General features: G+C 57.5%; 1 protein-coding gene across 2 annotated transcripts in view; it reads right to left on the bottom strand.

The window, feature by feature from the left end:
• Window positions 1-702: 702 nt before the first annotated feature.
• Window positions 703-12,929, bottom strand: part of SMG6 (SMG6 nonsense mediated mRNA decay factor) — a 221,888-nt gene continuing 209,661 nt past the window's right edge. The window contains exons 16-19 of one of the 2 annotated variants that reach the window (XM_067020989.1): window positions 9,335-9,488; window positions 6,139-6,350; window positions 5,746-5,827; window positions 703-2,456 (exon numbers count right to left, since the gene is read on the bottom strand). In XM_067020989.1, the coding sequence (XP_066877090.1) occupies window positions 2,323-2,456; window positions 5,746-5,827; window positions 6,139-6,350; window positions 9,335-9,488 (582 nt within the window). In that variant the 3' untranslated portion in view covers window positions 703-2,322. The remainder of the gene's footprint in view (window positions 2,457-5,745; window positions 5,828-6,138; window positions 6,351-9,334; window positions 9,489-12,929) is intronic. The other variant, XM_059046651.2, reaches the window with a different exon arrangement.

Below are 12,929 nucleotides of genomic sequence, written 5' to 3'. Positions count from 1 at the left end.
GGTTCGTTGGCCCCCTCCCCCGGCTCCGTGCTGCTCTTGGGGGAAGGGGTGTCACTGTTGGGGCGCTCCCAGCCCTACCTCCGGCCCTTGCGACCACACCCATTCTCACTGTGAATCTCCCCGCTGGGGTCGGAGCGTCGGGCAGAGTTGGGGAGCGGGGAGGGGACTGAGCCGGCCGGAGGGCCCCCCGCCCCCGCCCCCGCCCGCCCCGGGACTGATAATGTGAAGTTCCTCATTTTGCACAAGTGGCACTAGCCCCAGGGCTAACCTTTCCCTCCCTCTGGAGTCAGAGGGCTGAGACAGCCCTGGCCTACCCGGTCTCCCACTCCCGCGGTGGTCCCCCCTCCCTTCCCTGGGGCCCCGGACCATATTTATTGCATGCGCCCTGGGCGGCCCCCCCAACCCCGAGCCCAGGCTGGGCTGGGCTGGAACGTGGTCTCTTTAGCTCCCTCCTCCTCGTTTGTATATTTCCTACCTTGTACACAGGCTCTTCCAGAGCCGCTTCCATTTTCTGTACTCGAACCAAACAGCAATAAAGCAGTAACCAAGGACCCTGGACCCAGCGGCTCTCTTCGCCCTGCACAAGGAGCTGGGTGGGCCGCACCGGGGTGCGTGCAGGGGCCAGAAGCAGCGCCCTCGTATAGGTGCGGTGGCTTGGCCCTTCCCTCCCCGGTCCCAGAGACAGATCAGCAAGAGCTCAGGTATGTTTCATAACTAAAAATTTATTAAGGAAACAAATCCAGTGCTGCAAATGGGACAGAGAGATGGAGGTCTCCCACCCACCCAGCCGTCAGCCTTCATCCAGGGGAAAGGATCTCAGAGGTGAGGCCAGGGACCCTATACCCCAAAAAGCCCAGTCTTCTGAGGCCCTGGGGGACTCACAGCCCCCAATCGTCGGCCGTGGCTCTCCTGTACAGTTCCCCCTCCTCCTGGCATAATCTCGGGCCTCCGGGAGGGCACTGCCTTGCTCCCATCCTCTGGGCAGGCTGTATAGTCAGATGGGGGGCTCCGGGGGATTCCCCCACTGGTCCCACCAAAACTTACTCCTGGCTCCGCCTCCAAACCCTGTCTTCCCCTGAGTCCCCCTCCATCCCTGTCCCTGGGTTGGGAGAACGCTTTCCCAGCAGGAAACCTCCTGAGTGAAGCTTTGTACACAGGTGCCGGCTAAAGAGGCAACAAAAAACTCCCAAGGCCAAAGGGCCCCTGGGTCAAGTTCTTCTAGGGCAAAGCTAGAAACAGGGTGCAAACTCCAGGCTAGGCAATGCTGCTCCCAGGCACTGGCCCATCCTACCCTCCCTCAGGCTGGGCTGGAGGAGCCTGGAAGTATCCCAGCGCACAGGGGCCTGGGAAAGGTGGTCAGCGGCAGGAAAGCTCTCTTAGGTTCCTGCCACGGGTACCGCAGGAGAAGGATTCAGAGTGAGAACTTCCATGGCAAGGAACTGAGGGGCCGGGAAGGTGAGAGGGAGCAACTAGAAAGAGGAGGAGGGTGGGGGGATGATTCCGGAGGGGGAGAGCGAGGGGGAGTTGAGAAGAGTCTGAGGAAATTTTGTGAAGTGGCAACTAGAGCAAAAGGAAGGCCAGTGGAGGGAGACAGAGCGGGCAAAGGCCACCCAGGAAGCATGGGCCTGAGAGCAGATGTCCCTTCCCTGCAGACCCATGACCAACCGAGGGGAAAACAAGTGGCCCAGTACAGTGGACCCAGCGGGATGTGTGCGTGTGTGTGTGTGTGTGGGGGGGGCGCCTAGGGCTGCTGTTCAGAACCCAAGGGCGGTCCATGGGGGAATCCAGGCCTCAGGGGGAGAGAGACGCCCGCCCTGAGCACTCTCTTCATGGCGTGACCAAAGCCTCTTGGACGCTTTCAGGACAGGGGCTCTGAAGATTAAAGGGACCCGTGATCTCACCTGCATCTGATGGAAACTCTAACCCCCTGCCCCATCTCCAGCTGAGAAAGTGGCTGAGTGCCCGGGCTACGAGGCCTTCCCCCAGCCCTTGAACCGGACACGGGGAGGGAGAAAGGCTGAGCACCCTGGTCTGGTCGGTCTGGCTCGCCCACCTGCTGTCACTGCAGCCAGCCACCTCCCTGCTAAATCCCGGCAGGCAGCCCGGGAGGGTCCCAGCGGCTTCCGCCCGGCCTCTGGGAGGGGCTCTGTGCGGAGCAGCTGCCCCCACAGGCGGCCACGGCGCGGGGTGGGGGTGGGGTGAGGGTGGTTTACTGTCTGGGGGGACTGGTGGCTCAGGCACGCGGGCATCTCCTGTGCTACTCTGGGCGCCTGGCGGCCTCTCGGGAATGGTTCCGTGGGGCTGGGCCCCGCTGTGGCCCCCTCAGCCCACCTGGGCCCACGTGAGGAAGGCCGGGATGTCCCGCACAGGCACATTCCTGGTCAGCGCCTTCACGCGCAGGTTCCGGTCATCCGTCAACAGCACCACCTCCCGCAGTAGCCGGATCGGCTCCTCTGCTGGCGCGAGAGAGCGGAGGGACTTCACTGAGGGCAGGAGGCAGAGGCACTGGCTGCCTCCCCACTTCCGGAGGGGAAAGCAGCCCTGGGGGCTCAAGGCCAGCCACATCTTGGCCCTTCCACAGGTCCCTTTCCCTCCTGCGGACTATCAGCCGAGGGCGCCCCTGCCCTACCGGCTTAGGAAGGGCCACGATGGGCCAGGGCTGGCTTTCTGCTCTGGACCCCCGCCTCCAGCGTAGGGCTGTGCTGCCTCGTGCCCTGAGAGCTGCCCGACCCACCCGCCTCCGCAAAGCCCTCTTGTCAGGACTCTGAGCGGAGGGGGCAGGAGCGGCCGTCCTATTCCTTCTGACCGCCCGGCTAGTCCTGGACGCAGACTATTCCTCTCTGCTGCACATCTTCTCCACCCCCCACCCCCCACCCCCCAGGCCAGCAGATCCACGTTTTAGGGATTCAGAGGTAGAGAACTCAAGATGGAATACACAATGTATCCAGGGCTCCCGGGGAGTGAGGAGAGGGGTTAGCTCAGGGAGCTCTGAGGAGAGGAGGGCAAGGGTCCCGGCAGAGCCCAGCCAAGGTGGCCCTGAGGTTAGAGCCAAAAGATTCCCTCTATTAAATACACGTGATCCGTGTGTACGGTAAAAACCTCTAGGTACAGAAAAAGGAAAGGTCGAGTCGCGTCATTCTCCCCGTTCTCTCCCTCACGTCTCTCTGTCTTGTTTCCCAGGGTAGAGCTGTGTATGTTTCCAGATTTCTTTATGCACATTTACAAGAGTATATACGTGTTATATAAGCTTTTTTTCTATAACATTACAATCATACTCACCGCACCTACCTCATTCAAATTTTAAAGACTTTAAAGATCTTTCTATATAGGCACAAACGGACACACAAACGGATAGCCTTCGTTCTTTTTAGATGACTTTCTAAGCAGGATATCTTCCCCCACTTCTTTCCCCCTAATTCCCTAACCTTTTAATAATGTTACCGGGGAGAATTTAAACTGGGGCCAAGCACTCACACAAGTGACATCCCCACCCCTGCTAAGGCCCCTTGGGTGGCAGGTCCACTCCGCAGTCCCAGGCTGGGTGTTTGCTGACGGAGGTCCGGCAGACAGTGAGGCACAGGAAATGTCCTGCGGGGCTTGCTGACTGTGAGGGCTGGCGGGGCTGGGGGACTGCAAACATCCCTGCCGGACCTGAGCAGTTTCAGGCTTGCCAGCTCCAGGCAGGGAGGCTGAGAACTGGCTGTCAGCCTTGGGAGGAGCCTGGGGGAAGAGGGAGGGAGAGGCTCGCGGGGTTGATGGCGGTGAGAGAAGGGGAGAGGCGGAAGGAGGGTGTGGTGGGAGGTGAGCGGCCGTGGCCGGACAGAGAGGGAGAGGAGGGCAGCCATGGGGAGAGGAGATGCTCTGAGACTGCTCGGCTGCTTGGGCCTGGCCCCTCGGGGGGTGTGCGGTGGGGCGGGGTGACGTGCGGTGCCATGTGGGGCTCCCAGCGGGCTGCCCAAGTCTGTCCACAGCCCAACTGGTCCAGCCCTGGGACTCAGACCAGGCGAGTCCCAGGCCTTAGGTCAGCCAACCAAGGCCCGGCATTGCTGGCAGGGGTCTGCAGGGGTTTCTGTGGATACTTTGAGACATTTTTAACAATAAACATCCTCTCTTTTGACACTGGTAACTTCACTTTGTTAGAAACCAGAGACTGTCATCTTGTCAGGCCCCATCCGCCATAATCCACATGATTTTAAAATTCAACATCGTTTACACATAAACATTTGGTGATGGTTTCTCTGTGAATCTGACAAGTTAATCTGCTAAGAATTCACACTGACAAATGGGGTTTGATTACACCAGCCGTTGCTGATGTAATTCTGATAGGGGCGGTCCCCAGGATGGCAATGGGTTCCTGTAGGCTGTTTGGGGTGAAGTGGGGGAGGGGGGGGCGGCGGGCGGGGTGGGGGGGGAGACTAGGGCCAAAGCCAAAATGTGTCTCTGCTAAGAAAGAAACAGCCCTGAGGCTGGGTGGGGCCACAGCAGTATCTGAACCGTACTTCCCAACAAGGCCTTCTGCACTCCTGCCTACCTCTCCCTCAGAAGGTGCCCCTCTAGGAAGCTGCCTGGGAGCAGAGCCCAACCTCTTCTGTTGGGCTCAGCCAGGCCTCCTTTTTACCACTTGAATGCTCCGAATCTGGCCCTAAGGGACAGCACATGCAAGCCACGTGGCAGGACCCCTCTGAAAAACAGCAGCTGTGGGCTCACTGCCAGCCTCAGGTACAGAGACTTGGGCAGCAGTGAGGGGCTGCGCTGAAGTGGGTGCGAGGAGGGCTGGGGAGAAGACAAGCCCCAGGCCAGCCTAGAAGCCAAGGCTGGGAAAGCAAGCAGAGACAAGAGATGGGTGACAACTAAGAGAACGTGACAAGAGGCTACATACACACAGACACAGACTGAATGGTGAGAATTATCAGCTCTGCTGATGACACCGAGATAGGAAATCCTAGGAATTCCTTCCAAAAGAAGAAATGTCAGAGTCCTGGGAGCCGGAGCAGAAAACACCTGAGCCTCGCGGACTCTGAGGGGCTGAGGGCTGCCTCAGGGGAGAGGCGGTCCTGGGTTGAGGGCGAGGTGCTCAAGCACCTGGAGAGAACCTCTGGTTCCCAGATGGGATTCTGCTCACCGAAAGGGTTTTGAAAACTGGGCTGAGGGCTCAGTCCGTCCATAAGCTCTCACCTGCCTCCAAAGGGCTATGTCACACAACCAGAGAGACAGGAAGGAAAGGCCCACTACTAGGTGGGGAAGCACTTCCACCCCCCACCCCGCCCCCCATACAGGGTAAACATTCACGGATGAGTTGAGAGGATGAGCATGGCCAAGAACAGGAAGGTGGGCCCCAGGGACTGTCCTCAGAAAGGCAGAGGGCTGGGCTCAGGAGACCATGCCCAGAATAAGCTACACTGAATCATAAAGACATTCTTGCTGTCAGGGAACTCACCGAGGACCCAAGAAAGGAAATGGACGTATGCACAGTGGGAAAGTTCACAGTCCAGAGCCCAGCTTCCTGGCCTAGGCCCATCCCTCGTTGGCCGAGGGTCCACCTGAGGGTGGGGGAGTTGTGACAGGGAGGTCTGACTTCCAGGAGGGGAGGAAACTGGGCTGGCCTCAGGCTTGTATCAGGCCTGAACCCTGATTCCTTAAACTTCCCAGGCCACAGTCAGTGGAGGGACCCTTCCCTGGGGCTGAGGAGGGTAGGACAAGGTAGGGAGGGGGAGGGATGGTCCCGAGGCAGAGGCAAAGCTGTACCTTTGTTGGTGGGCATGAAGTCCTTAGCTTTGTCTTTGCAGTAGTGGAGGCAGCAGGAGAGGATCAGGTCATCATTGTTGCCCTGGAGGAAGACAGGATAAGTGCCACCGGGCAGGAGGGGGCACCATGCAGAGGAGGCACAGGTATGCTCTGCCTCTGGGGTCCTGGGGAAGGTCACTTCCCAGTGTCCCTCCCGGACATGCCCTGGCCCTGCTTGGCCAGGTCCAACTGTGCCAAGAGTGATCTAGGGGACAAGGAACTCCCCCTCCTGGGCCTCGATGGTGGCCGTCCCCTCGGCTGCTCAGGCCAACTGGCCTTCCCCTAGCCCCTCCCTCCCGGAGACCCCGTACTGAAGGCTGGCTACGGGTGCTCCCTTTTTGCCCTGGGACTCACGAGCTGGCCAGTGATGTCCTCACTGCGGAAGGCGATGGATTCAAGTTCATTACCACGGCTGGTCAGGGCCCGTAGGCAAGAGTCCCGACTCTCGAATCGCTGCTCGAGGAACTCAATGGACTTCCGGGCCTTTTCCTGCACCACACGGGCATAGCCCCCAGCCCGGTGGTCTGTCTCCTGCCCCTTGGCCAGGCCGTCCAGCTCATTGATCACTGACAAGACACAGTCCCGCAAGGAATCAGCCTCAGCAATCAGCAATCACGTCTGTCTTTGCCCGAGGCCTCGCTTTCCCAGCCAGCCCCTCCCCAGACCACAGAAGCCATCCTGCCCCACAGGAATCTTCCCGTGAAACTAGGGGATCTTGGGGGGCAAGAAATGCCCCAGACCTTCCACAGTGTTCTATCTTCTTTCTGCCTCTTCCCCTGGGCCCCACCCTCCTCCTGGGAGGAACTTACAAGGAGTTTCTGGAGCTGCTGTATTCAGGGGAAGAAACCTGGCCCCTCTATCGCATTCCTCAGTTATAGAATCAAATCGAGAGGGTCCCTCAGGAGAGGCGAGGGTACGTAGCAGCTCGAGGAAAGAGGCACTCTCCCTCACCCGCCTGGGCCCCCACCACGGCAGCCCAAGAGGGGCCCAGTTCCACGCCCACCCCTGCCAGAGCACAGGGAGGTCACGAGGTGGCAAGTGGGGATCACAGCCTCACTCGCAAGGACCCTGCTATTCCCCTAAACCCCTGGCACATCTACCTCCTCTGATAGTGCGTGTGTGTGTGTGTGTGTGTGTGTGTGTGTGTGTGTGTCTGCCTGCCTATGTGTCTGGGACACAGCTTCATTTTCTGGTGAAGATTCTTTCCAAAATTCCAGCCAAAAGCCTGAGGTCAAGTGGGAAATATGCACTCCTTGGGGGCTCCGGGAGAGTTTGGGGTCTGAGGCCTCTCCTCAGTGCAGTGATTCATGGCTCGGGGAGTCGGCGTGAGCATGCTGTTCCATGGTGAGCCTGGCACTCACCGTCTGGGTATTCAGAGACACTTTCTGGAAAGGGCCCATGTGGGAACACACACACAGAGACACACACACACACGCCACGCCTTCAGCAACCTGAGGCTGCAGTGTCCACACAATGTATGGCTGAGGTTGCGGAGCAGTGGTGGATGGGTGTACAGTACAGCAAACAGAACATCAAACATTAAAAACTGGTATTCTATCCCCAAATCTGCTTTCCTGCTTCCAAACTAAACAGGCTTCAAAGGGGAAGCTTGTTTGTGCTTCTGCGCCAGGCGGGGCTTCTCGAAGCTGGGGTCAGACCTCAGGAGCAGGGAGCAGGTTAAAGAGCACAAGAAACAAGCGGAGAAGCTGCCGGCTTAACCCTTCGTGCTCTGCGCACAGGGCAGGACTCCCCTGCGGCGCCTCAGCGAACAGGAGTCCCCTCTACAGCCCCTGAGAGTCAAGGCCCTGACCAGCTGAGGACGCTTCCCAAAGGCTGGCCTGGATGCTGTGACACAGTTGGCATTTCCCAGTGCCCCTGGGGGTTGACCATTTACTCTCTATCTACCTTCTCCCCTGAGTTTTCTCATATATTTGCTCCCTCCCCACTGGATCTGACTTCCCCCACTGAACCATCAGCTCTTCAAGGCCAAGGGCTGCAGCTCTGCCTTTCACTGGCTCCCTCGGGAACAAGAAGACTGAGCACACAGTAGGGGCACAATCGGCGCTGGTGACCGAGGGCTCTGCTAGCCTGGGATGCTGTCTGAGGCTCCTACCAAGACTTAGGGGGCTCCTGAGACGCCAGCAGCCTCTCAGTTACACCGTTTCCTGACCATCTAGCAAAAAGTGACCAATTCACTTTCTCATCCCTGAAAATCTCCTGGGTAGGAGAGCACAGAGACATCTATCCTGAAAGTTGCCCCACGCCGGGACCTGGTGAGGGTAGAGGGGAAGCTGCAACAACTCGATAGTCTGGCTCTACCTTGGGCAGACAAGCTGCGCTACTTCTGAAGAACAGAAAACTTCCCCTTGGGTCTAAGGGCCTGGGTTGAAGAGGCTCTGGCCAGGCCACATGGGGAGGGGGAAGGAAGACAGGGAGGGTGGAGGCGGGACGAGGGCTGCTTCAGTGCCAACATTCTCAGGTGGTGCTAACGTGTTTCCCACAACCCCCCAGGGTTCTATAGCCTCTGCAGGGGCGGATGTTTCCTGCCCTTTGTTTCCACTCTCATCTGGCACTAAGACACTAGGGACCGGGAGGGAAGGCCCAGCGGAACAGCTTGGCATGAGTGTCAGAGGTGGCTTGGCAGGCAGACTGCCAGTCTGGCAGATTTTCCAGAGGGCAGGGCTCCTAAACTTGCTCCCAGTGGCTGGTGAGAAGGGGACACTAAAGAGCCTGGGCTTGCCAGCCATCTCTCAGATACTCTCCCCCCACAGGATAGCTACCAGTGATATCAGCTGCATCAGTTACAGCAGACAGCAGCCCGGAGCCCAGAGCACCAAGCCCATCCTGAAGCTGACCCAGCACGGGGCTCCCAGAACCAGAGGTGCCTTAGACAGCCCTCTGGAGACAGCCCAGCTGGGCTCCTTGGGCCTGAGGGTGGAAGCAAGCTAGCTGGGTCCTGAGATGCTGACCCTGTACCAGCACCAATGACCAGACAGTGGTAAGAGCCCAAGTGGCAGGAATCCACACGCGTGAGCCAAGGGCTTGCTCTGGAGGGTTTCCATCAGCCTGGCCTTAGGGTGACATTGGCCAGAAGAATGTTACCTCGAACCAACAGAACGATCATGAAAAGCTACAAGACAATCAGACCAAAGGCATCTGAGCACTTCAAAACCCTCCCAGCCTCCCTGCCAGACCACCCAGCAGCACTGCCGCTATCTGCCAGGGCTGAGTGTTTACCAATAACGGGAACCAGCTTTGCTGTTTTACTGCAAGCTTTATAAGGATAAAAACAAGGGCTGGGCTCATGCAGCCTCTGGTTGCTGGGACACAGGAGTCCATTTGCTCAAGCAGTTTAAGCCATGGATCAGCCATAATAATTTGAACTGCTTTGATTATTAAACAATTTTCCTTGCCCCACACATTCCCTACTTCCCTGCAAATCCTGTCTTACACACACAGCAGCGTTCTGCCTGCCTGGCCCCGAAGGCTGTGGGGCACGTGTGTAGAGGGGGTTACTGTGCACATGCAGGGCTGCTCTGGCCTGACTCACCGATGAGGGGCACCACCAGGATGAACTTCCTGCTCTCCAGCAGCTGTGCCAGACTGGCCAGGTGGTCAATGAAGCCGTTGGTGTCTGGTACGAGGAACAAGGGTCTGATCTCGAGCTCCATCTGCCTCATGTGACTCTGGTCCTCCAGGACAGCCTACAGGGACACAGAATGGCAAGTGAGCCAGTGAGTGAGCAGGCAAGGGGTGGGCGAGTCAGGGCCCTGAGTCCACGGTGTGTCAGCGTCCTGCCCCTTCCCCCTCCAGAAAAACAGCCAGTGCCTGTCGGGACAGGCCCGAGGGCTGGGCAAGGCACTGCAATAAAAATCAGTGTAGACCAAACGGCTTGGGGAAGCAGGCATGACTAAAACCCTTGCACAGGACTGAGAAGGGACCTTGATGGTCATTAAAAATAACGGGTCTCTGAAAGTAAGACCTTGGGCTAAAAATCAGCAAGGGAGAGTTAGGTTCCTTGGATATGAAAGTGGTTTCACACTCGTTATCTAGGCAGCATATACAGGGGGTACTTCTCAATCCAGACACTTTTACGTATACATATATCCCAAACAGAATTTATTTCAATTTACTTCACTGTGTACTTTAAAAAAGGAAAGAAAAAGAATAAACTCAAAGTCTATACAAAAAGAGTGATGCTGACAACTGATAATTAACACCGAAGTCTGCCACATCGGCAGGAGCCCACATGGTGGGGTGGGTTAGGACCCAACTCACAGCTGTGCAAAGACCACCATCCAGACTGATGAGAATTGTCACCATCTTCCCCCACCTGCACGGTGACCCCTAAACAGGAGTCTTCTGTGCTCTACCTGCACTCCTTTGCCACGATTCTGTACAACCTATACTCCTCTTATTTACTTGATGTTTTTCTTTAAATTGACTTTACGTCAACTCGTTTTTGTGGCTCAGCAAGTAGTATCTGTGGTATCAGGAGTCTGAGAGCCTAGGAATATGTTTACCAGCGCAGGCTGCATTTCTGCAATAAAGAGTCAGAATGTCTTCTATGCATCACTGAAAAAGCCCCTTATGTAGCACCAGTGGTCTGGGCACCACATCTCGGAAGGCACACGGCCTAGCGCCTGTTAGTCTTACAGATGTTCACATCTTTCAGGGAAGTTCCATGCTCATCTGTAAAAGCCCAATCTTCTCAAGTCTGCCAGGGCCTTGTGTGGCAGCAGCCCTTTGAGACTGGCTCTGGGTACACCTGTCACTACAGAACACGGTCACTATTGTGTTGCTTCCTCTTGCGGGGACCACGGCCAAGAAGCAAACTGATTTGCGGGCTCTGCCAGACAGTGCGCTCCCTGTGTGCAGAGCCAGAGGGCACTGAAACAGACCCAGTAGGGGCCTGGCGAGCAGGTCCCAGCCCTGCCCTGCCCTCGCATGGCCTCCTGCCACACACCAACTCGCAGGGACAGAGACACAAGCACGGATGTGCGTGCCAACCGAGATGGGGCCCACAGGCTGGGCCCTGGCCGCTAACAGTCAGTGAGAAAGGTGATCAGGTTTCACTGGCAGTGACAGTAAAACTGAAAGGGCATGCCTCTGAACGCTGGGGGTGGCTCCTCGGTGACCTGCTGGGGACCTCTCCCTATGAGTAAGTCACTGCTGCCACTGCCACCACAGCCGGAGGGAGGCACAGGACGCTGGCAGGCATAAGAAACGCAGCTGAAGGGCTCGCCCGCTGCCGTCTTCCTGCCGCTCTCACCTCACGAAGGGAAGGCACCTCTGCTGCAGGCCACCCTCCCCGGGGGTGTGGGTCACTGGCCCTCCCCATGGGGCTGCCAACTAGAGGGCGACACACACTCTACCGAACTCAGCTTGGGCACTCAAAAAACCCCCATTTTTTATTGAGATAAAATCGATATATAACACGTGTGACGGCGCGGGCACTTTGTGAGGACAGGAGACGGTCCCCGCTCAGGCGTAGTGAGCGCTCCCGTCTCTCTCCTCACAGAGGGAGCATCAGCACTCCTGCTGCTTCTTTTCCCAGGTCTCAGAGTTCTCTCTCCAGCCTTTCCACTGCCTGGACCGTTTCTCTTGGCATTATAGGCCCCTAAACCTCTTTCTCAGTGAGAAGGGGCAGGACGAACCCTGATGCCGGCTGGGCCCGAGCACAGCATCTCTGCCACCGTTCCGCTCAGACCCCTTTCACATCTTAGTTTTCCTGCCTCCATAAACGATCCTCTGGCCCTCAGGCTGACTCTAAGGAAGTGTCACTGGCTGCCCCTTTTACCCTGTGGGCACAGTGAGCTCCTAAGACCTCAGACCACCCTTCCTGAAATGCTGGCCATGGGCAGGAGGGCCTTTAGGCCAGATGGCCGAGGGAGGCGGGCGGGCTGAGCCTGCCTGGGTGTTTTGATGACAGGATGGAAGAAAAATCTAGGTGCAAAGGTCCAGGGAAGCGCTAGCCGTCTGAGTTCTCTGAGCTCTGGCTCAGGGCCAGAAAGGTGAACGGAGGCCACAGCCTCTTTGGGAGGTGGCAGCCTTGTTGGTTCCCCAGGGGTGGGCGGGATCACGCTGATGAGGGTGGTCAGAGCTGTGCTGCCACCATCCGGTCCCAGGGACACCCGCAGACAACTTCCCTTAACCTGGCTCTGCCCAGTGAGTCACTGCACAACTGCTTCCTGTTCCCCACATGCCCTCCTGGAGTCTCGGGAGATTCACTGAAGCTGCTCCCCCTTCTCTTGGGGGACCAGTGGGACCCTGGGGGGGTCATACCTGGGTCAGGAGACCGGCCCAGCCCCTTAAAAGCATGGCAGACAAGGAAGGATTGGGAATCCGCAGCCCCTCGTCTGTGGGTGTCGGTGTTTCCGGCCCTCTCTGAGTGGCGCTGTGTGTGTGTGTGTGTGTGTGTGTGCGTGTGTTTAGCATTTGCCCTCCCAACTTTTCCAGATTTTACCCGTCAGATTCCTGGCAGCTGTGCACGGCGCCTGTGCCGGCCGTCACGTCCCATTCTGATCTCTGGGTCGCACGGTGAGAGAAGGACACAGGATGCGCAGGGAGTGAAAAAGTGATGTCGGTGGGGAGAGCGCCAAGTCCCCACTCACAGCCATGGGATGCTTGGGGAGAAGGGGGAAGCCTGCTGCTGTGGAGTTCAGAGGCCGGTAGTGAGATTTATTTTTGTTTGTATGAGCAAAAAGCTGCAGAAGCCTCTGGTGGGGGTGAGGGGGGTGCAACTGGAATGCTGTGATTCAGACGGACTGGCCCTGGCCTGGAGTCAAGTGTGCTGACCCGGAAGGAGAGTTCCATAGGAACCCTTCTCACTGCAGCTAAGGCTGGGCCACAGTGGTCCTTGGACAGTGAGCTGGGAATTCTAGGAAAGCAAGGACATGTTGAATCAGACCAGTGGCAATAAGGGCCATAAAGTCAGCAAGTGTGAAGAACAGAACTTAATTCTGTTTCTGGAAGGCGCCAAGTAACCAACTTCCTCCGAAGTACGAGGCATCCTTGAGCAAGGTGGTGGGGAACGGGGAAAGAGACAGCCCACAGTAACATGTGACGAGGAACCTACCTAACAGGCTTGGGTCCCCAGGAAGGGCTCTTTCACAGGTTAATTTCCTTCTTCTAGATGGTGGGAA

This window comes from Kogia breviceps, chromosome 19, assembly GCF_026419965.1.
Source record: "Kogia breviceps isolate mKogBre1 chromosome 19, mKogBre1 haplotype 1, whole genome shotgun sequence".
NCBI classification, from domain to species: domain Eukaryota; kingdom Metazoa; phylum Chordata; class Mammalia; order Artiodactyla; family Physeteridae; genus Kogia; species Kogia breviceps.
Note: the sequence above shows the minus strand (reverse complement) of the source record. Positions and strands in the feature narration are given on the sequence as shown.